The sequence below is a fragment of the Alexandromys fortis genome, unplaced genomic scaffold, assembly GCF_014885135.2.
Source record: "Alexandromys fortis isolate MF-2015 unplaced genomic scaffold, M_Fortis_MF-2015_v1.1 scaffold_16, whole genome shotgun sequence".
Lineage (NCBI taxonomy): Eukaryota > Metazoa > Chordata > Mammalia > Rodentia > Cricetidae > Alexandromys > Alexandromys fortis.
In genome coordinates, this window is record NW_026067893.1 from 1,888,938 (window position 1) to 1,916,207 (window position 27,270).

Consider the following 27,270-nt stretch of genomic DNA (forward strand, 5'->3'; position numbering starts at 1 on the left):
AGCCTTTAATTTACAGGTGATTCAATTGCCTCTGCCTCCCGAAGGCTGGAATTATAGGTGTACATCACTACATCTGGCTCTGGGAATCTATAAAAGGATTAAAACAAAAAGAGTTTTTGGAGATGGAGAGATGGCTCAGTGGTTGAGAATACTTTATGTTCTTCTAGAGGACGTAAGTTCATTTTCCAGCACCAACTTCCGGTACCTCACAGTTGCCTGTAACTCCAGTTTCAGATGAATCTGCCACCCTCTTCTTGTTCTGAGGGCACCAACACTCACATGTATACCCCATGCACATATACATAATCAAAATAAAATAACTCTTGAAAAAAATAACACTTTTCTGAGCTATATTTCACCTGCCATCAAATCACAGGTGCTAAAAAGGTATCTAGCATCATGGGTGAACAATCAAAGTCTTTACTAAATGGACACAATGTACAATTTTTTGAGAATATCCTGAGTAATGCAATCAGAAATACAATGAATTTCAGAGTTTATCATCCCCCCAAAGTTTATGCACACACCTATCAGGAGCCGTTTTCTATTTTCTTCTCTTCTTCATCCCCAGTTCTATACAAATCATTTGTCAACTTTTTTTTGTGAGCATTTTATATAAAGGCAATAGGATTTTTTGATTGGCTTATTCCCACTTAGGTTAATGTGTTCAACGTTTGTCCATCGGGGGTCATGTATCACAACTGTTTCTCTGCATTGCCAAATAACACTCAAATGTTACTATTTCATATCGTTGATAATATTATGGCAATAGCCCTGAAGACAAGTCTCTAAGGAGTGACTCCCTCACGTAGAATGAATGGGTCAGAGGACAAATTTCTCTTTACACCTCAGTTTTATCATCTGTGCACCCCAGAAGATTACATTTATTGTCGTAATGACCTGAAATAGCAAGCAAGTCCTAAACAGCCTCTTCACCACTGTGCTCCCGACTCCACCTCCTTCCCTTGAGTCAGTTCCTCTGCCCTCTATCCCTTGTGGCAGTCATAATCTTGAGTTTGCTACAAATCTTTCAGTTCATCTTTAGGAAGTACCTCCTGGCCTCATACGTGTGTGTCTATGTATGTGTTCATGTACATACATGTGTGTCTATGTTTGTGTGCATGTACATCTCAAGATGCTTTAAATTAGATTTTGTTTGACAGTTAATAACAGCTTCGACACAATGAAACACAAATCCCTGCGTGTATTATTGAGCAGAACAAAAACTAATAATATCACTCTATCCTTTCCATCAATATTCATGTCGTATAAATAAATCACGATGTAACAGAAGCTGTGTATCCCAATAAGTAAATCTAATAGGCATCCTAATAATTCATAGCATGCCCTCGGGATAATAGGGCATTGTTTTTCAGGTGGCTATTTTAATTTCAAAGGGAGTGCATGGGGTTCATGTCAATGAGCTACAGATTCAGAGCGAGACCAAAGCATTCAGTTTGAGACTGGGTCCTTAATTCTTCTCATACTCCCCAAACACCACAGTACACTATACAGCTGGGGCTGACACTTCCGCTAGCCATTTAGAAGAATGGGAATTTGTAAACCAATCTAAGTATCAACTGGGCATCTTACTTCCATGTGGTGGAGAAGGTACTTGTGGTTACTTGGGTTTGGGTCAGCAGTCACAGTCTGGCACCCTGGCTACCCTTCAAAAGCTAAGTGGTGATTGTCGGTCACTTGGCTCTCCTGGATATATTCTTATTTTCTTGGGGCAAATTATCATTCATTCCACAAAACACCTGGTGGTAGCTCATATTCACATGGTCACACAGTTGACTGAAGTCGCTCACCGCTCCTGCCTTTCAAGTATGAGGACTAAAAGAGTAACCTCGGGAGGAAGGCCATGTGGTTATCTTTAGGAATCATCACTGTAGCCGACTGGGAAATACTTTTACTATCTTATGAAACATTACAGGGAGGATTGAACAGCAAAATCCCCATACTGAAACCATTTCATAAAGTTTCATTTTTATTTCTTTTTATTTAGAAACCTGCATAGCCACTTCAGAACACCCTACCAACGAAACCATGTGTTCTAAAATACTACATTGCCATTTATTACAGGGAAAAAAAAGCCATTCCCCGCTTCAAAGGTCATCATGGATGGTATGTGGTAAGGAGAGCCATACTGGCTTCAGGATCTACCCAAATGCCGATACTCTTCCCCTTCTCTTGGACATTTGCCTAAGCTGTGACGTGAGGCATGCCCAGAAGTCCTGAATCGATGTTCTTGATGAGTTTAGAGATGATGACGTAATAATCTAAGATATGCAGAAGGCTTCCTTAGTTGGCTTTATCTTGGATGCTTAATGATCGGAATAAAGAACTCTGCCTTTCTCAACTTGTAATTAGCAGCCATAACACCCGTAATCATAAAAACAAAACCGCGCAGAATCCAGAGCAGGGCAGTTCGTAGCCGTTCATTCCCCTTATTGGATGGAACGTAGGACCTTGGCGCATGCTGGATAAGAGCTTCTAGTATTGATTCTGGATTTGATGCTGTGATCAAATTCCTCTTCCTGATCAATGTTTCAAATTCTTGGAGAGTATACATTATTAGCTGGAGAAAGTCAAGCCTGCCTGGGCCTCCTCCAGAGCTGGGTGTGAACACAACCGAGGGTCCTTAAGAGGCGCAAGGGCTGTGAATCATTACACACTAGGCTCCTGGCGTGAACCCAGTGACTTTGGGTATTCAGCGTGCAGTGCCAGGCTCCCCCAAGACAGAAGATCCTCCCACGGAAACCAGATGATCTTCCCTGCAGTTCATGCATGGTGAAGTCCCTGAGGCAGGGCCGAGGTCCTGATATCTCCCTCTTCACACTGGTATGATGGATGGAAACCCGCGGAGGAACTGTGACAAGACTGCCACGCCTTCCCCCCGGGATTGTGCGGTGACTCAATTAGCCAGACAGCCTGCAACATGCACCTGCTGGGGTCTGGCCTCAAGGTGTTCCCTGTAGAAGTGTAGAACAGAGATTTTCCAGCCTGGCCAGAGACCAATGAGGAATAGAGGGCGGCTGAGGTTGGTCACGTTCGGCTCAGATCCGCTGTCCAGCTCTGGGGTGGCGAACCCGGGGCGGGAGTCCTCTGCGTGCGCGTCGGGGGTGCAATGCAGGGCGCAGCGGAGGCCACATGCATGGACGCACAGGCGCCCTGGGGCCTCGACACCTGACCCGCCTTCGCTTCCCATGCCCCTCCCGGGCCCAGTGCCCAGGCCCGCCCGCTGCAGGTGGAGCAGCCGCATGCCGCGAGTAGGTGCACGGGATGATCTCACCGCGTGCTGCGCGCCAGGAGGAGGAGGAGGAGCGGGAGGAGCGGGAGCGATCCCAACTTCCGGGTAGTGCAGCCGCACGCCGCGCCACCGGCGTCTTGCTTTCTGCTCCCCCTCCCCCGTGTCCCCCTCGCCTCTCCCTCCTTGCCTTTTATCCCCAGCCCCACCCGCCAAAATGAACAGCTCGGACGAGGAGAAGCAGCTGCAGCTCATCACCAGCTTGAAGGAGCAAGGTAGGCGGGCCCGCGGGCGCAGGTGCGGGAGCCGCGGCCTCGGGCGGGACAGCTCCGTGCGCTGTCGCAGGTGCCAGCCTGGGCCCCGGGGATCGTGAGGCCGAGGCCGCCACCCCGCAGCTCAGTCGCGGTGCAGCGCTCCCCCAGCTCCGCGCGCCATGCAGAGCCCTGGGCGGAGGAGCTGGAGCGTCTTCTCGCAGTGGGAGAAGCGCGACCTGCAGAGATTGCGGGACCGGGGGATGGGAAGAGACACGCATCGGGCGTGGACATGGTCACGGCTTGCACTCCGGTCCACTCGGGAGAAACGAGCAAGACAGGATCGCTGGGCGCCGGGTTAGGTAGCTCGGATGGCCTGGCTCCTAGCTGAGGCCCCACCCTTGCACACTTCAGCCGTTCCTGGGCCTGCAGCTTTTCCAGCTTTTCTTTGGGGCTCGGTCTAGTTCCTTTTTCTTTACCCTGCTGGGATTTTTTTAGGCCACCGACGTGTTCTCATCACTTCCCATTTTTAGCAATTTATTAGTCAGTGAGTCGACACCCTGCCTGTGTGGGGCTTTCTGAGGGAGCGGGGCTGATGCTGGGTGCCAGAAAGCCAGGCCGTATTGCAAGCGTTTCTCTACTGCTTGGGAGCTGATGACTGTCACTCAGCACATTGGTGAACAAAGCAAATCCTAGATCAAGTTAACCTGACACACTTAAAAAAAAAAAAATCAGGTAATTGTCCTGCTCAAAGGTTGGTTTGAAAATATGGGTCAAGAAAGAGGAACCACACTGGTTTAGGAAGTAAAAGTGTGCAGGGCATGCCCGTACTGAGCGACTTGCTGACCCTGGAAGGGGCCTGCTCAGTGGCTCAGCCTGGTCCTTTCGCTTCTCTTGGCTCAGTTCACCAGCTCTGAAGTTGATGCCTTCCCTTTCCTGGGCCTTGTGACTGAAGACAGGAGCTAAGCCAGTTGGTTTAGAGGTCCTGTCAAGGGGCTTTTCAAGCCCATCAGCCATAGTGTCCACCACACTCTGGGCGGAAAGATCTCCACAGCACTGTACTGTGCCACCTCAGGGAGTTAGCTAACCTCGCTGAAACTCTCTATCTAGCATCTAGAAACCTGGAATAAGTGTTAATTGCTTATTCACAATTAGCCCCAAGTCAACCCACACAGCACCTGAGACTCCAGGAGCTGGACAGATTGCCTTATTTGGAATCTCTCAACACCTTTGGACTTTTTGGTTATTTTATGCAAAAACAAATCCGTGGCTTGGTATTTCGAAAGGCTCCATTTTCCTGATGGAGTACTTGAACCAGAAGTAACATAACCTAGGTTTGTGTTTCTCTCCCCCACCCTCGACACTGAGATTGTTCACATGGGTGTTAGGGTTGGTTGTTCAACCTACTGTGAGAGTTTCATATTTTAAAACCAGAATGTGTTTGTCAGCCAGACTTTGATAAAGACTTATTTAAGAGTATGTAATGGCTGTCTGAGATGTGGAATTAACTAGGAAGCCAGCCATTTGAGGATAAACATGGCTATCAGGTCTTTGGGGATACCAGTATGATGGCCATGTTTTTATGTTGATGGTGGGTTGTTGCTGTGGTGAGTCATAATTTTAATTTCCCCATTCAATATGAACAAGAAGACCATTTTTGATTGGTTGCTCTATTTCCCTTGTTTAATGCTGAGTAAACATATGTTTTTGTGTCTTTAAACAGCTGCCAATTACTTGTTGTATGTGGGGCCCAAGTTCTAGAGCCTGTGGCTAGATGGTGAATCAGACTCTCCTGGCTCTTAGGATGTTTCTTGCCTGGTAGATAGTCATTAATCAAAGAGGCATGCAAATAAATAGACTATTATTTTTTCTAGGGTAGGTTCTTAGAGATGGGATGGTTGGATTTGATGGCATGCATGTTATGAAATTATGCCATCCGGTGCACAGGCGTTCACTCTTCCCCCAGCAGTGCCCTCATCGCAAATTCTGGTGAGCGTTGGCTGACAGTAATTGTCAGCTGGACAGCCCGACAAGTTCTTGAATTTTTGCCATTGGAACTGGCAAGATGTCTCCTTTAAAATGTCTGTCGCCCTGACCATCAGTGAAGTTGTGGTCTTCACGTATTTGTTGGCCACTTTTGTCTCCTCATGCGGCTCCCCCTTTGAATGAGTTTTAGGTCTAAAACTTGAACCTCTTCCCCAGGGGGCTGTGCAGGAAGGAGGCCGCTGTGGGTACTGCGGAGCTGCTGACAGCCATCGTCCCTAGTGGGGAGCCTTCAGTGGTGAGAGTGAGGTTAGGCCTGCCACAGTTGTGAAGTGCAGTGAAGGAGCCTGTCATAATATGAACAATCTAATTTCTATGTACCCGTCCCCACGCTCTGTCTTATAAATCACACCCACTTCTGAATTACTTCACAACATTGTATGTTCCCGTCTACTGAATGCTATAATTAGGTAGATTATGTCTTTCTAGAAAGTTATATTATGTCCCTTAAAAAAATTAGCCAGTGTGTGATTTTTTTTTTATGTTCAAGCAGATGCTGAGGTAATGAGGTAATTCTCCTTTTGTCTTTTCTCCCCCCACGGGCTTTATTTTATTGGGCTGATTGACATCGTTAATGCACAGAGAAATGGTAACTTAGGGTACTATTTCCGATGCATATTTCCCAGCTATCACAGTGGACATTTCCCTCACAAAACATCATACAATTTTCTCTCTCTGTAGAATTCTTTTGGAAAATGATAGACTCAGTTCAGCATTTGTTGAAGGTGCACGGCTTTCTGTGTGATTCATTCAACATGCATGCCCTGAATATTCATAGCCAGGCGCCAGGAGAGCATCAGAGACCAGCGAAGAAGGCCTGGTCCCTGCTGCTGATGAGTTCTGGGTCTGGAGACAGTATAAAGTCCAGGAAGACTAGTCTGATTGGCTTGGATGGGAATGGCATCCCTCACAAAAAACACGGATTACTGTTGCTGTCCCGAGCAGAATGGGCCCCTACCATCGAAGGGCCCGACCCAAACAATAGGTAAAGAGTAGGCTGGTCAGTGTTGCATGGCAGTGTTGTTGAGAACCTGGTGAAGACTGAAGAGTGGTTTCCATTTCATGATATTCCTTTCCCCTCTCTTCCCTTCATTTTTCTCAGTGCTAAGGATGGGACCCAAACCTTTATATATGCTAGGCAAGTATTCCACCACTGAACTATGTAATAAGGGTGTTCTCAGTAAAGACCAAACAATGGCAGTGAAAAAACGAAAAGCCGTGGCCATTATTGGGCAAATACTACTGAAAACAATATTCCATGGTAAGATTTGTATTTGTATTTGTTGAGACATACTTGGGTTAGCCTCAAACTGTATAACATGATAATCTTGAACTCCTGATTCTGCCTCCACTTTCTGAGTATTCTGACTATGGACAGTGTGTATCACCTTATCCCAATGTAGATGGTTGGCTAACATAGATCTCATTCTTAAGATTCATCTTTTTCCTAGAGCTAAGCTACTGACTCGTGGAGTTTTTCTGGAGCTTCTTTAGCTCCCGGAGGAGCAAACAGTGGGGCATTATTGTAATTCAAAGGGCCCAGGCATTGCATGGCTGTACTAGTGTGTGAAACTGAGGAACCACCCCTGAGCAGAACACTCAGCCACTCAGTGGAAGGCCATCTGAAATGACATGGCTGCCTTGGCTTCATGTGCCAGCTTGGCTTTTCAGCACCGTTTTTCTTTCTTTTTTTATTGATATTTATTGAGCTATGCATTTTTCTCTGCTCCCCTCCCTGCCTCTCCCCCTTCAACCCTCCCCCAAGGTCACCATGCTCCCAATTTACTCAGGAGATCTTGTTTCTTTATACTTTCTACTTCCCACATAGAATATATCTATGTAAGTCTCTCTTAGTGTCCACATTGTTCTCTAAGTTCTCTTGGATTATGGTTTGTAGGCTGGCTTTCTTTGCTTTATGTCTAAAAACCACCTATGAGTGAGTACATGTGATAATTGTCTTTCTGTGTCTGGGTTACCTCACACAAAATAATGTTTTCTAGCTCCATCCATTTTCCTGCAAAATTCGTTATTTTTTTTTCTGCTGTGTAGTACTCCATTGTGTAAATGTACCACATTTTTCTTATCCATTCTTCGACCGATGGCATGGTTGAGCATCCTTTGGATATATACCCGAAAGTGGTATTGTTGCTCTTGAGGAAGGTTGTTTCCTAATTATCTGAGAAATCGCCACACTGATATCCAAAGGGGTTGGACCAGCTTGCATTCCCACCAGCAATGCAGGAGTGTTCCCTTTACCTCACAACCTCTCCAGCATAAGTTTTCATCAGTGTTTTTGATCTTGGCCATTCTTACAGGTGTAAGATGGAATCTCAGAGTTGTTTTGATTTGCATTTCTCTGATGACTAAGAATGTTGAACATTTCCTTAAGTGTCTTTCAGCCATTTTAGATTCCTCTGTTGAGAGTTCTCTGTTTCGGTCTGTACTCCATTTTTTTTTATTGGATTATGTCAGCACTGTTTTTCTACGCGTGGTCCAGGAGTTGCCTGTTTCTGAGCCACCAGATGATTATTAGAATTGTAGTTTACTTCCAAGGTCCTAAGCGCTACTGAGGAGCTAGTGTCCAGGCCCTCCTGGAGATGGACCTTCACGAGCTGGTGCCAGGCCTGCTGCTTGGAGCCCCCTCTCCGTTAACACTCCTCCCGGGGAACTGGCACTTCCTTTGACTTAAAAATATTAACAAAAAATTAAAATGAAACATATGATGTTCTCTTTCTTCTAACCCATTTTTTCTCAATCTATGTCTTACTATCATTCTAAAGAGCAGATAAGATATATACTATGACCTTGGCAGGGCCAAGTTTTTTTTCCTACTGAAAGTCATGCTTTTGGTAATGGACTAGAGTTAAAGGCATCTGTGTGAGCTTGTATTAGCTTAGTGTAGACACAGATTGTTACATATAGAACTAGGTCTATGCTTATGTTATATATATTTGAGCATATTTATCACTCAGAACATGGTTGCTAATAGTGCCCTCCGGTGAGAGAAGCAGGGTTCTCAAGGGAAATGGCTGATTTTATCATTGAGATAGCCAACTATGCAGGCCAAGCCTGGGGCATCCTGTGGGTCCCAAAATTAAGGAAGTGTTCAGACTAAGATGTTCACATGATGGGACCAAGAGACATGGAAGCTCACTGAAGAATTGTCCACTGCCCAACCCTGGAGCAATAAAAACAAACAAGATGTGACCCAGGGCACAAAGTAATATGTGTGGTGAAATAATGTGTATGGGATGTGATGAAAATGACATTTTATCTCTGGTTTTCCCTTCAAAATCTTGAAGTCCCATGTATTTTTAAGGAAAACATCAGAAAAAAAACCTGGCTGAGGTAGATTCACTCCTTAAAACTGTCAAGCTCTCAGCAAAGGGACAGGCAGCAGTCTGGGCATGGGAGGCCACAGGAGTGTCGCGTGTTCAGAGTCATTCTTAGCTACACAGTGAGTTTGAGGCTAGCCTGGGCTACTTGAGGCCTTGTCTCTGTCTCTCCCATCTCACTGGGAAAAAACTCAAACCAAACAACCCAACTCCATATAAAAAAATACTTTATTACAACAACAAGAAGAACTTCTCAAGGTCGTAAAAGTGAAGACCCAAGGACATAGGACATTTAAGTGGGATGTGATATCTCAGTGTAGGTACTGGAAACAGGACATACGTGTGGAATCATTTTTTTGTACACTGAGAAGATGAGTCTTTGCCAAGGTGTCCTCTGATTGGTTAATAGAGAGCTAAATGGCCAATAGCTAGGCAGCAAGAGGTTAGGCAGGACTTCCAGGCAGAGAGTAAAGACATGGATCTAGGCAGGAGAGAGGCACCACAGGACACAGAGAGGAACAGAGGGTACTAGATGGAGCAGAGGTAAAAAGCCGCGAGGCAACGCATCGATTACTATAAATGGATTAATTTAAGTTATAAGAGCTAGCGGGACAAGCCTAAGTTGTAGGTCAAGTTTTCATAATTAATAAGGCTCCACGTCATTTTTTTTGTGGCTGGCCACCCAAATCAAAATCCATCTATAGACATAAATAAAACTAAGGGAATCTGAATAAAATGTGGACTTTGGGTTATCAGAATGTGTCAGTAGGGCCCAGAATCTAACAGATGTTCCAATTAGTGCAAAGTGCACTAGCGGGTACATAGGGACTCTTCACATTCGTAAGGCCCTGCCCACGATGTCCACAGATCCCACAGATTCAATATCTTCAGATTGAAAATATCTGATGCTTCTCTCTGGCCTCCGTGGGCACCAGGCACACATGTGGTACGCAGACACACAGGCAAGCAAGCATTGTGCATATATAAACAATAATATACAATTTTTACAAAGAAAATAGCTGAAAAAGGTTTCTTATAATTTGTCTCAAATAATGTAATATGACAACTATTTCCATAGAGTTCACATTGAATTGGCACTGTGCATTGTCTAGGGATGGCTAAAGGTTACAGGAGGGTAATTGCTGGTTACAGGCAGGTAGTTTTGTGTTTCCCTTTCTTTCCTCCTTTCTTTTCTTTCCTTCTCCTCCTCCTCCTCCTCCTCCTCCTCCTCCTCCTCCTTCCTTCCTTCCTTCCTTCCTTCCTTCCTTCCTTCCTTCCTTCCTTCCTTCCTTCCTTGGGGTCTTATTCTGTAGATCAGGCTGGCCCAGTACTCAGTATGAAGATCAGAATGACCTCACACTTGCCATGGTTCTCCTGCCTCTGCCTTTCCAGTGCTGGAATTCTAAGCCCATGTGTCAACAACCAACTAACTGTAAGAAGCATTTTGGGATCTGAGTTTTCATGGTTATTCCAGAGGAAAATTCCCTGATGACTACTGTCTTTGAAGTTTGGGTTTTTTTCCGACGTATCTAAATTTTTGTGTGTGTGTTTGTGCATGCAGGTGTGCATGTGTGCGTGCGAGTGCTTGTGTGTGTGTGCAGGTGTGTCTGTATGTGGAGCTGCAAGTGTGCAGAAGCAGGTGTATGTGTGCAGGTGTGTGTATAGCTACAGGTGTGCAAATGTACATGTGTAGGTGTGTGTTTATGCACGTGTGCAGGTATGTATGTAGTTGCAGGTGTGCAGAAGCAGGTGCAGGTGTGTGTGTGCATGCATGTGTACATGTCGCAAGTGTTCAGGGACACTTGCAGAGGTTACAGAGCTGTCCTGCTCTATCCCTCGGCTTTATTCTCCTGAGACTGGAGCTAGGGTGGTGGCTGACAAGCCCAGGGGTCCTCCTGTCTCTCTTGCACCCTCACAGTGTTGGGGTTAGAAGCATGCGTGTGACCACACTTTGCTTGTGTTTTACGTGGGTCCTCATGCTTGTACAGCAAGCATTCTCACCTACTGGGCCCTCTCCCTAGCTCTATATCTAACGTGTACAAAATTGAAGTTTACTGAAATGATAATGTCGCTTACATTCTTATACACATTTCTATGTTCGTGGGGCTGGAGAAAAATAGTCTTCTTTAAATTTACCAATAATTGTTTGCATTATTACGGGGTACAAGAAAAATACAAGATCAATTTAATGATAGATCTAAAAAGCATGTATATCTTGAATTCTCTTGTGGTTGTGATTTCATTATTTAAGCCAATGTTAGTGCGTTATTGTCTACAGTTTACAATACAGTTTATTTTTTTCTAAAAAAAATACCGTGTGTATGTGTGTGGATATGTATATGTGTGTGTATGTGGTCTGTGTGTATGTATGTGGGGGGGCATGTGGGTGTGTCTGTGTGGGGGTATGTGTGGGGGTGTGTGATTGTGAGGTTATGTATTGTGTGTATATCTGTGGGTGTGTGTATATGTGTGTGAGTGTGTATGTTTGTGGTGTGTGTTTATGTGTGTATGTATGTGTATGTATGTGTGTGTATGTGTGTGAGTGTGTGGGCACACATGTGCCATGGCGCTCATGGGGTGGTCAGATGACAGCCTGGTGGATTCTGTCCTCTATTTTCACCTCTACATGGGTTCTGGGGGTCAAACTCAAGTCACCAGACCCGGTGCAAGCACCTTTACCAGCAGGTCCATCTTGCCCGCCCAGGGTTCAGATTGTACTGGACTTTTGTACAGTATATGGTGTGTGCCTGCCATTACAGGAGCACACAGAATAGTCTCACTGCTCCCCAACCTCCATACACCTGAGCCAGTCGCTGCTTCTTCCTCTAACTGCTAATGGCCACCGATTCCATTATTGTCTTTCCAGGATGTTGTAGCTGGACTCATGCCGTACATGTGGCCCTTCGTATCGACTCTTAAGTTAGCAGTATCAGTATGCAGGTCACATCACTCTGCTGAATAATATTCCATTTCATGGATTTACCACAGCTTATTTATTCCTCCACGCGCTGAAGAACAAGCTGGGCAGGCCTGAATTTAGTTAATCATGAATAAATCTTCTGTAAACATTTGCATTAGTAAAGCTTGGATGTCTCTATGTTCTGTTATTGCGTCAGAGGCCCGGGATAGGGAGTTAATGAATCTGCCCTGGGGCTGTGATCTCACAAGTTCTCTGCTTTATTTTTGTGTCCTGCACCCTAGCCCTGCCCTCTAGGGAGCAGGAAGGCTTGGGGTTGGGGTGTGAGGGGGGATGGAGTGGATTGACTTGGGTACTTCCCTCTTCCCAGTCTGTAAGGCTCTAGTAAAGCAGTTTCTCTTGAGATCAGGTCTTAAGAACAGAGTGGCAAGCTGGGCATGGTGGCCATGCCTTTAATCACAGGACAAGGAATCGGAGGGGTGGCTATCTGCAAGTTTGGGGGCAGCCTGGTCTTTGTAGTGAGCTCCAGGTTAGCTAGGACTTATGTAATGAGAGACCCTGCATCAAGAATAAAAGGAAGGAAGGGAGAGAGAGAGAGAGAGAGAGAGAGAGAGAGAGAGAGAGAGAGAGGAACAGAGTTCTCTGAGCGTCTGTTGTAGAGTGGCTATATCTAAAAGCAGGAACCTCTAGGATGTGAAACAAAAAAATCCTTTCCCCCTTCCCGACTAACCTGCCCTTCTACCTCCCCACCTCCAGGGCATTTTAAATTCAACCTGTACAAACCAAGCCTCTGGCTAGATTTTCCTGTCTGGGTCCCACATCTTTAGCAGGGGTTTTTTCAAGTCATTCACTGCCATAAGATATTCCTCTGTGCTGCCCTTGTGTCTCCAGTGACAGGGGTGGGATTTGCCCTGAGATCTCAATTCTCTGATGGAGCTAAGAGGATTGTTGCTGTACCATTTATTTGGTTTTTGTTGTTGTTGTGGAGATTGTGTGATGTACAAGCCTACATGCTAGAGACCAGACACACATATATGTGATAGATAGATAGATAGATAGATAGATAGATAGATAGATGGATAGATAGATGATAGATGGATGGATAGATAGATAGATAGATAGATAGATAGATAGATAGATAGATAGATAGATAGACAGACAGACTGGATAGATAGACTGTAAAGATACTTAGTTTCCTCCCTTCTGGATGTTTAATTTGAAGCCATTCATATGGTTTGCAGAGAGTTCTTCAGCATTATTCTTTATTAGCACCGAAATGTGTTCCACCTAGTGTCGATGGAGCTCAGGCTTGCCATAATTCCTTTCCTGATAGGAAATCTGTCACCTTTGTTTTTTTGATCAGCTGTCCCAGTGGTCCCCCACCCCTGGCTTTTATAATGATTTAATTAACAAGTGGGTTATAAATGGCTTCCCTCTCAACTCTGGCTCTAAGTGGAGGGGGTCCACTGGGACGAGCAGAAGGGGAGCCTGTCCTAATTGAACAGTGCCTTTGTGGCTCCAGTCCTCACCTCCCATTAGTCAGGTTTCAGGGCTCCCTGAGTCCTGTAGGCAGGCTCAGCCCATGGATACAAATCCACACTAGGAAATGTCAGGAAACAGTGTTGTGCTTTTCTGTCTAGATACATTTGGTTGTTACTTAAGGCTTTGTTTTTATTGTGTCTTAATGTAGCATCTGTGTGAGAGACCCTGCCTGGGGAGAGTGCCTGGCTGATGACAATTTGCTCCCCGGACTGCAGGTTCATTCTTGCTCCAGAACCGTGCTTACTTTAAGCCAGGCACTGTCCTAGATGCAGACACATGGGCGGGTTAAGGCGTAGTCTTTACCCCAAAGGACCATTTCCCCTCTAGTATGCTATCAGGTTCCTCACAGTCACTCTTGGCAATGTCAGTTGCTGTGAGTGTCTGGGAATCAGTAAGCAGGGTCTGCCTCCACTTCCTACTACAGGTGTGACTTCTCAATGCATCTGCGTCCTCACTTCTAAAACGGAGATGTGAATATTTGGCTTAATCATTTTGCATGGTGTGTTTGTATGAGCCTTCTGTTCATTTGTTTGGCGTAGGTGTGGACTCTGTGCCTGGTATTCTGTTGACATAGGCAGAGCACAATCCAGTGAGTGGGGAGAAAAGGCAAGCAGGCAGACATGTGTACAGACGGCTTTGTAATGTTGTGTTGTGCACAGGGATTCAAGTAGAGGTACGATACTTGTTTTGTGTTTTGGATATTTCTGGCTTTGTGGATATTTGTATAGACTTTACCATTTCAGCATCCCTGATCTGAAAATGTGAAGTCCCAAATGGTCCAAAATCTGGAACTGTGCCTTCAGAAAGTTGTCAATTTTGGAGCTTTTCACATCTCAGACTTTGGTGTTCAGGGTGCTCAGCCTCTGTATGAGTAGGGTGCTCTGGTAGTATATTAAGATATAACTGCTGATTTTGCCCAAGACATACAAGAAGAGCTCCCTCATGGGTAGAGCAGAACTGTTTACCTAGACACTGTGGTCTGCAGGCAAGAGCTGAGTGGTCAGAAGAGAAGTGGGGTTTAAGAGAGTGTTGCCAAAGTCTTTGGAGGTTCTTAAGTAAATGAAACTTTGAAGGGAGAAAAAGAGCAAGAACCAACACAGAATAGGAAATTAGAGAGTAGATAAGTGGGTGTCACTGTGGAAGGTCTGTTAGGACACTGATACTGGCTATTGGGGAAGAACATATGGGTGAGACACTTCTGAAAGATTGGAGGAGTTTGGTGGGTTTTTGAAGGTATTTAGGGTGATCATTCAAGTGCTAGATTGGCTGTGAATAACTACCAGAAGAGGAGCAGACAAAGTATAAATAGAAGGGGAAACGAGGAGGAAGAGCAGCCAGAGAACAAGGAGAGGAGGACGTCAGAGGCCAGACACCCAGCTACACCATGCCAGCCATGGAGTAAGAGTGAAAGTAAAATATACAGAAGTAAGAAAAGGAAACAGTCCAGAGACAAAAAGTATATGGGTTAAGTTAAGAAAAACTGGCTAGGAAAAATAACCCAAGCTAATGTTGGGCATTCATAAGTAAGAATAAGCCTCCATGTGTGCATTTATTTGGAAGCTGGGTGATGCGACCCCCACCCCGCCATGTCAAAAGACTAAAGAGCCAAGAGAGTAAAACATCACATTTCAGTGTGTTGTTTTTGTTTATGCAGTATTTAACTATGTAAAGATGTGTTGCTGTTTCACCTTGCCTGCCCAAGGCATCTGATTGGTTTAATAAAAAGCTGGATGACCAATAGCTGGTCAGAGGAGGGATAGGCTGGGCTTGTGGGCAGAGAGAAAAGGGGAGCTGGCCAGCCCAGACAGCCAGACAGGAAGAAGCAGGAGAGTAGGGCATATAGAATGAAAGAAAGGTAAAAATCCCCCAGGCAAAACATAGATGAAGAAAAACAGGTTGAATTAAGTTATCAGAGCTAGTGGGACAAGCATAAAGTAAAGGCTGAGCCTTCATAATTAACGTTGAGTATCTGTGTCTTTATTTGGGAGCTGGTTGGTGGTCCAAGACAAAGCTACAAATGGCTTCCTTCAGCATTAGCGACCAAGAGAATGGAAAACCAGCGTGATTCTTAAACACATGCTCTTCCCGATATTCCCCTAGTTTTCTCCAGATCCTCCTTTTTATCTATTTTACACTGTTAAGCGGTTGTTCCTCACACTAACTACACATTAGGGAATTCATTTCTTTAAAAATAAAAGTAAAGATGACCAAACTCTGCCCTAGACTCTGTAGATCAACCCCAGAGGCACCCACTGTGGAGAGGGGTCCAGTGCTCCATGATTGCCAAGCTCTCCAGCTGGCTCAAGCCAGCTTCAAGGATTTAAAAGTCTGGTATCAGGCATGCTTCCACACCCTTGCCAGGATTTGCTGTGACAAATGGCTTTTAGCGCCTTAGCTTGCTTCCCTGCTTTTGCTTGGTGACATAGTGTCTCCTGCTTTGTCAGCCATTTGGGGGGTGGGCAGAAATAAAAGTAACCTTGAAACCCAGGACATTCTTTGGGTGTTTATTCAGGATCTGGCAAGCTTTGCAACTTAAGTAGCAATTACCATGGCTGACACTAGACAACACCAGCCTACGTTAGCTCCTTTACTTCCCAGGGTAAGACTACCAAATCCATACCAGGAAGCTGAGGCTCTGGGAGATGACTCCCAGCCAATACGTGCTCATTTAATTAGACGTCTATAGAGCTGATAAGCCGAGGTGTGAAGTCTTCCCAAGCTGTGTCTTTCCTATGGGAAGGAACCCGTCACATTTGTGTGAGGCTCTGCTTCAAAGGATAGCATTGCCAAACCTCTTGAGCTGCGCACGCTTGCTTTAAATGTTCAAACTGCTAGCTAGTTCTGAGGCAGTAAAATACTGCTTTCTGTGAAGCCTCTTAACCTACCATAAAAGAAGTAGTTGAGGGAGCTGGAGAGATGGCTCTGAGGTTAAGAGTCCTCACTGCTGTTACAGAGGAGGTTTGGTTTCCAGCACCCACAACCACCCCTAAATCTTGCTCCAGGTGATCCAGTGGCCCCTTCTGGCCTCTGCCGGAGCTTCCCTGCATACATAGCCATAATTTTAAAAAATGAAGTTCCTGAAAAATAGAGGCCACTTCATAGCCGTGGATAGCCATACCCCTGTATCAGGATGACACATATTCATATGTATGCATTTGTGTGTACGTGTGCATGAATGTTGTTGTTGTTGTTAACTTCAAAGAAATCGACATTTTTCTTTTCTTTTGTGCCCCACCCCCCTGCAGTCCCCGGCTGTGACCAAGGTCATTGTGCTCCTTCTGTTTTCCCTACTTACGTCCTTGCTTTTGTTGTCTGTTACAGTTGTACGTAGCTATAAGTAAAGTGCGCTTTCTGCGGTTTCTATTAAAATATTATAGGTGAAGGGTTCTTAATTAATGCCTTGTAATAAAGAGCCAGCAATTAGGAGTTTGCCGTGTTTTGTCTGGTCTATCGGCACTATAATGGAGGCATGGTGTGAGTAGTTTTAGAAAAGCTTCCCAAGCCATTATTTGATGTTGTAAATAGAAAAAAAAAATTCTTATTTCTTAATGTCAGTTTGAGAGTATACTTTTATAAGCCATTACTGTGTATGTGTATGCCTGTAAAGTAGGTCACTAATAATGCAGTGGTAAAATCCATTTTGATGTGCGTGTGTGCCTGCACCCGCCATAGTGTATACGTGGAAGTCACATGACAGCGTAGGGGGCTGGCTCTCTCCATTCACCACGTGGATACCGGGAATTGAACTCGGGTTATCAGACTTGATGGAAGTACTTAGACCCTATGGGTCATCTCACTGGCCCTGATTTTGATTTTTAAATTTCATCTACAGATACTTTAAAACATTTTAAGTAAAAAAAAAATTGTGTGTGGGTATGATGTTTATGTGTATGGATACAAGCATAAATGACAGTCAGAGAACGACCTTGGTTGGGTGGTGGCACACGCCTTTAATCCCAGCACTGGGGAGGCAGAGATGGGTGGATCTTTGAGTTCGAGGCCAGCCTGGTCTACAGAGCTACAGGGAAATCCTGTCTCGAAAAACTAAAGGGGGTATACAGAGAATAACCTTGTGTGTCAGTTCCTCCACCTGCCTATGTGAGACAGCAGCTCTTATTTTTATAGTCCACTGTATGTGCCAGGCTAGCCATCCCTCAAGCCACCAAGGATTATCCTGACTTCGCCTCCCATCTCTCCATAGGAATGCTGGGATTGTGCCCATCTTTGAGTGGTTCTGGGGGCCTGAGCTTCATTCTTCACACTTGTGTGGCGAGTGGAGCCAGCTGCCCAGCCCTGCAGATTTAAATGCTAAGTAGTTTAAGCCAAAGTCAGTCAATAAAATATTTTTTAATCTTTTCTGTTTTGAAGCTGTATTAGGTAGAATAATGATGTTTGGAGCCGTGACCATAGTCTACTACCCATATAGCGTCAACGTGTATTTAGAAATCTCAAATATCACTCTTGGTTTTGTTTATGTTAAAGGGGGCACATTGCAATGATTTTCTAGCTCCTAGGGTGATTTGGTTCATGCTCAGTTTTTGGAATATGCGTGATGGGCGTTGATAAGGAGACCAGGTGTTGAGGATTTCACTTTGTGCTTTATTAACTCCTTCTGGTTGAGCAAGGACTCCATCTTTGTGTGTGTGTCCAGAACTGTTTGTCAGTGGGTCTGTGGCTTCTGTAAGTTAGGACCTCAGTTCCTCTCCCGCTTAGATGCTTGTTTCTGGGGTAGTCTTGCCCTTCTGGGAAACATACATTTTTGGAGCCGATGACCAGGTTCTATGGGATGTTCCTTTTTAGGTGGGAGGGAAGGCTGACACAGGGTGGTTGAGGCCAGGGTGGGGCCTCCTGCCTCAATCTTCCTAAGGCTGGAATTACAGGCTTGTGTCTCCATGCTTGGCACCCATCTGGGATCCATTAATGTTATTGGCCTCGGGCTTTTATTTCTGTCTTCAGATTATTAATGGGAATGGGAAACTTTAAAAAAAAAAACTGAGCTACTCTTAGAAGATAAATCCCAATTAAAATTTTTGCACAGGTGAACATGCGGCCCCGTGATAACCTAGCTCCCAGTGACAGTCCTGTCTAGTGGCTGGTGGACTAGACTGGCCTCAGAGGCTCTTCCTCGTTGTCACCTTAGGTCATTGTTACAAACTTCATACACTCAACTCCAAGGAGGCCTAAAAATCGTGTTTTTACTAAAATGTGAACGTGGGGGTTCAGGTTACATCATGAGCACCCCACACATCTGGGAGTCTGCACTCCCACCTTAGTGACCATGGCATGGCCACTGCCTGTTTTGCCTGGAGACAGATCTTCTCAGTCCAATGTCCATCCCACAAACCTCTGGACTGAATAAAGTAGACAAATGACATTGTGTTGAGTGTGCAAGCCCACTTTACTTTCTAAGTGAGCCTCCAATTTTAGCACCCAGGTGGGTACTGTTGGGGGGGGCAGCAGGGTCCTGGGTGCTCTCACTGGCAGGTGCTGAGATCACAGAGGAGGAGAATGAGAGTTCAGTGCAGTGGGCTCACGTCTGCAGAGACTGGAAAGCAAAAGCCCTTTGGTGGTCTCTCCACTCGGCTGAACTTAGTGGCGAGTTGTTGGGGGGTCAGCTGAGTTCACAGGTTTTCCCACAGTGAATTTTTGAGAGTTCTAATGTCGCTTTCTTTCTTTTTCTTTTCCCTTTAGCAATAGGCGACTATGAAGACCTTCGAGCAGAGAACCAGAAAACAAAGGAGAAGGTTCGTACTGTACCCCTCCCTTTTCTTACAAGCCTGAACGCCTAGGCAGCATAATGTATTGTTCAGCCACCAATTTCAGTTAAATGTGAATGAGAGGGGTTTTTTCCCCCCTTTTTTTCTCTTTTCTTTTCTCTTGCATGTGTGGTTGAAGCTAATATCAACTCCGGGCTCCAGATGGTAAAGAATAGCAGGCATTGCCACAGTAGGCACAGCCCTGGGAGATTAAGTACGCGGCTAAATGTGTCTCAAGGCACTAGGCTAAGCCTTCCAAGTCCTCAGGAATTGTCCTTTTCTCCTGGTAGTCACACTGGGGACACTGGTGATGGACTCAGAGCCTGGGGACATTTGCTCCTAGGACCCTGGCTCGGTGGGTCCGGAGGGACCTGGGCTTTGGCATTTAGCCATCTCTGTACACCACTTGTGTTTGCTTCTGCTAGATAGGTAGATAATAATACCAGAAGTTGAAAAACACCCAGTGTTTGTACAGGAGAAGTATGCTGAATATTTTCACAGGATCTGAAAGTTTTGTTTTGAACTATGAAATAAGAGAATTCTGTTTACTTTTGTAATCTCTGTCCTTTTTGTCTCTAAAACTGTTTACTTAAGATTTGTGAGTGTTTGCTACGTATGAGAGCTTCAAGACTAATTCTAGCACTTGGGAAGCGAAGGCAGGAGGATTACCATGAGTTCGAGGCTAGCCTGGGCTACAGACTGAGATCCTGTATTGGAAAGCAAGCAGATCTGTGAATGTTTGTGTGCATGTGCATACACACGCATGCTTGAGTGTGCGTGTGTGTTTTTATCCTCCTGTCAGCCTAGGGGAAAAAGAAAAAGATAGAGGGGCTAATAGAAAACAAAAAACAGGATAGAAGAACACGGACTATGGATTTGTTTTAAAATATAAATGAAAGTTATATATAAATTTAAAATGTAATCGTTTTTAACTTGCCACCACTAAATATGGTGCTTTTATCAAATAGGATAGGCAAAATATTTTTTAAAAATGTATCCCTGGCAGAAAAGAAATAAATAAAGCAGCCTGAGGTGGTTTTTACCTAAGAATGAGATTATGATGTCTCATCTCTGTAGTTTTAGAACAAGGGTAATAACAACACTTAGCAGGCAGATAACTAGTTATAAAGCCTGTAGCCTGTTTGGACTTAGTTTATTATGCTCTTAACACACTTATTAGACCTTTTCAGTCATTACGTTTGCCAGCTGCCTAGGCATAGATTGGCTGGTGGCTGTAATGGCAAGGGCTTTGCTCACATACAATTATACTTGCTTTTTAGGTCAGTGTTTTAAATCTATAAGGCTCTCTTGTTTTTGACAATATTTATTTTCTCTTGATTCTATTCATGGGTGAGTCCGTATGTGGGTTTGTGCTTGTGAGGAGGCTGAGCAAGCCAGCAGACTTCCTGGTAGTTGTAAGGTACCCAGTGTGAGTGCTGGGAGCTGAACTGGGTCCTCTGTAAGAGCAGCAAGCACCCTCAAACACTGTGCTATCTGTCCAGCCCCTCCTTTGTACCTTTGTAAATTCATCTTCGGTGCTCTCTGAAATCTTGTTTCCTTTCCTCTCTCAGGCTACCCGAGGGGATGGTAGATGGGGTTGATTTTTAAAAATCCATGCAGAAAGGGAGCTGATATGTAAATCTTTCTAAGGCAAGAAAGCCATGGAGAATAGTTTGAAAAGAAGATTATCAGTTCTGTCGCCGTAAGTCTCCCAAACACAGATGTCCCGGGATGTAAGGTAGTGAAGAGGGTGTGCTTAGACCCTGGTCTCAGGCACATCAAGATCTTAAAGCATACTTCCTGGGGAATGCTTAGGGCTGGCAGTGTGCTGCCCTTTGCTCAGACCAGCTCCAGGAGAGGTCCAAGGGGCTAACAGGGAGGGGAAGAGCCAAGCAGGTTGGAGGGGTTCACACTGCAGGACAGTTTGACTTTCTCTAAACATATGAGGTGGAGCAGGCAGGATGGCTCACTGAGTTTGATCGCTGAATTTTCTGGTAGAAGGTGGGGACCGATTCCCAAAGGTTGTCTTCTGATCTCTACTTGACATGTTCATGCGTGTACACGCACATGTGTCATACGCACATACGTCATATACACACACAGTAAGAATAAATGAAAAGCAGGTTTAAGTAAGATCGGAAGGGAGATAGAAAGCTCGTGTGTCTTCAGGTGGCAGAGAAAGAGGGAACACCCTGCATGTTTTGTTTCTCTTTTCTGTTTCTAATCCGTGGTATCTATAGACCTTGAAATGCCCTTTTAAAAAGTGGCTGTGTGGACACCTGCTCTCCCCGTTGGCGCCACCATAGCTGTTTAACTCAGAGCCACTTTCTTCCGTGGGGTTTGCAGTGAACTGTCTGTTGTGTGCGTGGGATTATAGGTTGGGCTAAAAGAAGGACTGGAAATGACCTGGGCCCAGTAAACTGTTTACTTCTCCGAGCAGAAGACGGGCTGATGCATTTGCAGCATCTGCAGGCGTTATTGACCTGTTTCTGTCCTAATTCTTTAAAAATAACTATTAACAGGAATGAGAAGAAAAGAAATGAAAGCAATATGGAATGCTGTGTGTTGGGAAAAACAAAGAAGACTGAGTGGTTTTAAGTCCACCCCACTCTGTTTACCCTCTATTAAAAGACTGGCTTGCTTATTACTGCAGATTTTTCCCCAAGGTGGGGGGTGTTACAAAGGAGAGAAGCATATAATAAAAGCCTTTTATACGACATAGAAGGAGTAAAAGCAGCTTTAGTTCTGGAGGCGGCAAATGGAGGACACTGTTTTTCTGGGAAAGCACTTTTTTGTGCCTGGCTGCCTGGGCTTTATCGGGTCTGCATCAACAAATACAGGCAGCCATCTTTCCTCTGTGGGGTCCCAGCCTGGAGTTAAATTAAACTCGTCATGGATACTCATTGGAAGAATTCCTTTTTGTTGTAGTTGGTTCGATGTAGGGATATTTGGCAAAATTGGAGGGGAAAAAAATGGCAAGATATTACTCCTGACCGTGTGCCTGCAAGTTTATTTTTCCTTGTTGCCAGGCCAGAAACCTCAGTGGGAAGAGACAGCAGACCTGGTCCCTCTGGATAGGACCTTCTGGTGGCTGCTGCATGTCCCCACGGATGTAGGTTCTGCAGAGGAGGCAGGTGAACAAAGACTGTTCACTTGGAGATGACTGTGGGACCTCTGTGCCCTCTTCTCTCCATGACAGAATGGTTCAGACTGTGTTAGCTTCATTTTGCACAAGCAAACATAAGGACTTGAGGAACAATGAGTTTCCTGAGAACCTACAGGTGATTAGTGACAGATTCCGGGTTTAAACCCAGATCCTATGCCCTCCCTGCTCCTTTACAAACAGGTAAACTTAAGAGAGTATATGGACTCTTTCCAGAAAGAACCTCATTTTATTTTAATGTGTGTGTGTGCGTGTACATGTATGTGTGTATGTGTACTGCAAGTAGGCCTTGACACACGCATGTGTGAGGACGTCAGAGGGCAGCCTCGGGTGTCCTTCCTCTGGTGCTGTCCATTTTTTGTTTGAGGCGTGTTCTCTCATTGGCTTACAGCTTCATCAGGTAGGCGAGGCTAGCCAGGCAGCAAGCCCCAGGGGTCCACTAGGTTCTGCCCCCTCAGCCCTGGAGTCATGGGTGTGTGCCACCATGCCCAGGTTTGTTTATTTTTTTAAATCTGGGTTTGGGGGATAAAACTCAGGTCTTCATATCTGGGCAGCAAGCACTTTCCTGGTTGAACATCTCTTTAGCCATGTTTTTAATGTTAATGTATGAAATTTGCACAGTAAATTATCAGGCCCAGTACATTATACCATCAGTTAGTTTGTATTGAAAAACTGAAATCTAAGTATTAAATTACTCTTTTATTAGAAAAATTCACATATGTGTGTATATATATAAATTCTGTCACCGTGCACTCAAAGAATAGGAATAGGAATAAAAGATTTAGTGGTGGGCCCATGGGTTCTCAGAATCTGTCTGAGTTTTTAAGGAAAGTAATTGAGGGGAAGTCTTTGGCTTGAATGCCTTCTGGCCACATCAAGGAAAGTAGATGAGGTTTTACCTGTTAGTAAAGCCACTAATGAGGGAGGGGACACAGACAGTTGACAAGTAGCTGAGATATTGTCATCGCTGTATGAGTCTCTACAGCTTGGGTAGGACAAGAAAAGACAAAATGACCTGACCCCTGCTTTTTCCATGTGCAGACTTACTCTTTTAATTACAGACTTAAATGTCGTTTATCTCTAAGCCTCCTCTAACTCTCTTACATTGTGATAAGCCATCTGTGTATTCCTCTATGCCTGTCACATCCATCAAGAGAATTTATTATTAGCTCAACATTAAACAGGAGAAGAGGCACGTGCTGTGGGTCCTGGGGAAACATAAAAACCTTGGGATTGTTTATTTGTGTCTTCTGGTCTTTTAGCGTGACAATAAGTGGGAACTATGAAATGGCCTCGTCTCTCCATTATTTTTGCCCATTTTCCAAATGGCATCGTCAGCGAGCAGTGTGTGAAAAGAGGCAGAGAGCATGTCTGTCACATTGGTGTTAACAAACTCTTCCGAATCTGTTTTTGGGGCGTGCAAAAATTGGATGAGTGTGTGTACTTTGGAATCAGCCAAACAAAACGTGCTCCCTTCGTGTGTTGCCACCAATGTTTGAGTGTGAGTCACCCTGCCCCAATCGCAGGACCTTCTCCTGTAACTTGCTCAAAATCTTTGTCATAACCGATTAGGTTTGATTTTTCTCTTTTCCTTTCCCGTGTGTGTGTGTGAGCCTCATGGAGCTTTGAATGGAATGACATTCACATTTCTCAGGGGGTTGGTGGTGTGTGTGTGTGTGTGTGTGTGTGTGTGTGTGTGTATGTGCGCGCGCGGTATGTGTAGAGAGAAGGGAATCTGTGTGATAGAAGAGTGTCTACTACTAAATAGTATTTATGTTTAATATTATGTTCAGAGCCTGAGTTTTGAAATGCAGAAATGTTTAAGTGGCTGATTAGAAACCGTTTGGGTGAGCTACTGTCACCGCGCATCAGACGGTTCTGTCAGCCTGCCAGGAACAATGAATAAAAAGAGATTGAGGCAGACATTTCCAAGACTTGTTTCAAGAAGCAAGATATATGATAGTGTTTGCATCTTGGCTCGGTTGTCTATTGTTACAATTCCATCCTCTCGTATAATATTCAGAGGTGAAGGTCCCAAGTATATTATTTTTTAAAAAAAAATCAATAAAGAAGCCACTCTAAAGAGCAAGATCTGCATCCATTATGATAACTGTTCATGCATAATACATCCACATACATGCGGCTTCTTTGAGACGGAGTGGCAAGTGGTTGTGCCAGAGAAAAAGTAATTACTTAGGGTTTGAAAGTGAAAATGAGTCTCTCATTAACAGCAATCTATCCAGAAACAAAGAGCGGGGGTCTCAGTTCTGATGACAAGTGTTTCCAGCTCACACACAATACTTCGACTTCGGAGGCTGCTGCACGACAGCTTGGGTGGGGGCGGCCACTCCCCCTTTAGCGCCTGTGAAAATTGGAGGGAAAGAACTTTGAATTGGAAGAAAAGAAGAACTCCAAAGGAGAAATGGAGCAAAGGGGTTCCATGTGGATCCAGAGAAGCCAGACTTACCTAGATGGAATGGCAGACCTGGCGGTCCTCTCGCTTTCCCACTGAAGAGTCTGAAGCAGGCACCGGTTCCGATGTCCAGTTCTGATGCTAAACGTTTCCATTTTAAAATAGTGTGACCGGGATGTAAGAGGAACGAACTTCTAAAAAAGATGGTGTGGGCCAAACCTTCCTGCAGGCAGTATAATTGCCCGATTTCTGTCTCTACAAGTCTGCAGCCTTCCTGTCTTGTAGCCCGTGTCCTTGGTCCTTATACCCTGCTCTTCTCATTGTTGGTTTTTGTTTGGGGATCCTAAGTTTCGTGAAACTACAGAATCTAGGTGTTCCCCACCAGGTCTCTGTCAGTGTTGGGCATAGTGCCTGACACTAGATGTAGGTTTGTCCAGTGCAGAGACACCCAGTGGTTCCAGGAAATAATTGCTCAGAATTCCACGTCAGTCAGTGTTAAGGTGTTTGCCTATCCATCTGTTGTCTTCTGTCCCCAAGGTGTGTGGAGACAATGTTCGGGCTTCAAACTGTCCTTTCTACTAGATGACAGTTCTCTCGCACACGTGTGCCCAGATGATAAAATATTAGTGCAAATCAGACACAGTTTGGAGCGTTGAGGTTCTTATTGCGTAAATCACACACGCAGCTGATTGTTAAGTATTTTCTACATCAGTTCAGAGCTTCTGCTGATCCCAGATAAAGAGACATTTATGTTGACAGTGTTGGCTGGTAGGTAGATGGGGGACCAGGGAAGATGCTAGTTCATGCTGAAGAACATTCCGCCGCAACCCAGCCGGCCAGTGTTCTCAGACCCTCATTTGGTTTCACGGGCCAGGTGAGCTTTCACAAGCCGAGATGAGCCTTAATGGTGAGATCTGGAAAGCAGCCTGGGCTTCTCATACAATGGGCTTTCAAAACCACCAAAACCAACCTCCAGTCAATCTACCACTCTCTAAAGAGTCAAAACAGCGTCTCAGTCTAAGCTGTGACATTATTCAGTCTGCTTAAAGCAACCAGCGCTCAGGCAGCCGGGTTCAGCTCCAGCCTTGAGCTACAGAGAATTATCGAGCTTCCTGATTAAGTGATGTCGTCCAAAGAACATCTGTTGCTATTACCAAGTTTTCATGAGCAATTCTCAACACAAAAAGAGACGGCCTTTACAGATGGTACAGCTGCATGAGCAGGGCAGAGGAGAGGGTGGGATGGTTGGGGGCGTCTCTGTGGCACAGAGATGCAAGGCTGCTGCAGGGCCTGTGTCCCTGCGATCTCTCTGCGCTGGTCCATTGGGAGAAAGGTTGCAGGATGCCTCTGCCTTCTCCTGAGATGATGCTGTACAAACAAGCGCGTCCTTCATGGTTCGATCACTTCTGGTGTGGAATCAGTAGGCTGCGCTTGCCGTATGCGTGACCCCTCCCACCCTTTCAGCCTTTCAACATAGCAGATGGTAAACTCAGTGACTGCCAGTTCTATCATAATGTGGTTGCAGAAAATAGAAAGCGAAGCAACCCGAAGCCCCCGAGAGAGCGCAGCTGGGCTTGGGAAACAGCTTGTGACTGTGTGGGCAACTAGAGGTTAGCGCGTGCCGGACTCTACAGAATCGCTTCCCCGCACCTTGGGCTGAGATCTGTTATTAACCAAAGTGTCTACCTGGCTCTTAAGAGCAGTTAGCACCGGCATCAAGTCTTCCCTCTGGGCAGCTGGAATGGGCCTGCCTGTGAAGGCCACGCGTTATTTCTGACCAGGAAATGGGAGACTTGGTGGTGGTTGGTGTGTGACTAGGCAGAGTGCTGAACCCTGTCCCTGTTTACATTCTCATCAAGTTTCTGTGAAAACTGGGCACCTAAGTGGGAACTGGATACGCCTTTAAATGGAATTTTGAGAGGCTCAGCGGGAGATTCAAATGCCTCAAAGTTACAGCATCACCCTGGAGGCCGTCTTGGGAGGAAGAGTTTTCTTCAGAGGACCGTGTACTTGCAGAAGAGACAGAGGGTGAGACAGAGAGTCAAAGAGTCAACGAGGAAGTGCGCACCAGCTATGCCGCACCAGGTGATCACGCCTGGATCCTCTGGAGGCCTCTGGTCTTGGGAGAAGTTTGGATTCTATTTGTGTCTTCTACTGTGCATTGTTGGAGGGGGGTGGGCAGCCTAGGAGGAGTTTGGGGGCGTGTCCAACGCAAACAGGAGTCAGTTACAGAAAGTAAGAGGAACATTCCAGAAGCAGCTGGCGGGCAGTGTCCTGGTTGCTGGTTGGTGTGTTCTTGTTGCTCTTTCATGTGTCAGAAACGGATTCGAGAATCCAGCGCTCTTGAAGACAACTTTTAATACACTAAAAAACTGGCAACAACGAGTGTGGTTTATCTGTTAAACTGGAGCTAGGAACTAGGTGGGGCAGGTTGTCTTTTTACAGAGGATGGATTCCCACAGGGAGCCTTAAACATCCCGCCTTCTTTCTGGTGAATATCTTTGGTCTATTGACTCGTTTATGGGAGAGAAGGCTCCGCTAGGATCTGATGGTCAGCTTTAGTGACTCAGCCCTGTGCCCCTGCTGCATGTGTGATGTAC

At 45.3% G+C, this 27,270-nt stretch overlaps 1 protein-coding gene across 1 annotated transcript in view; it reads left to right on the forward strand.

The window, feature by feature from the left end:
• Nucleotides 1–3,316: 3,316 nt before the first annotated feature.
• The window catches only part of Shtn1 (shootin 1), a 98,942-nt gene continuing 74,988 nt past the window's right edge, over nucleotides 3,317–27,270 (forward strand). The window contains exons 1-2 of the mRNA XM_050149154.1: nucleotides 3,317–3,525; nucleotides 19,030–19,082. Of these exons, the coding sequence (XP_050005111.1) occupies nucleotides 3,468–3,525; nucleotides 19,030–19,082 (111 nt within the window). The 5' untranslated portion in view covers nucleotides 3,317–3,467. The remainder of the gene's footprint in view (nucleotides 3,526–19,029; nucleotides 19,083–27,270) is intronic.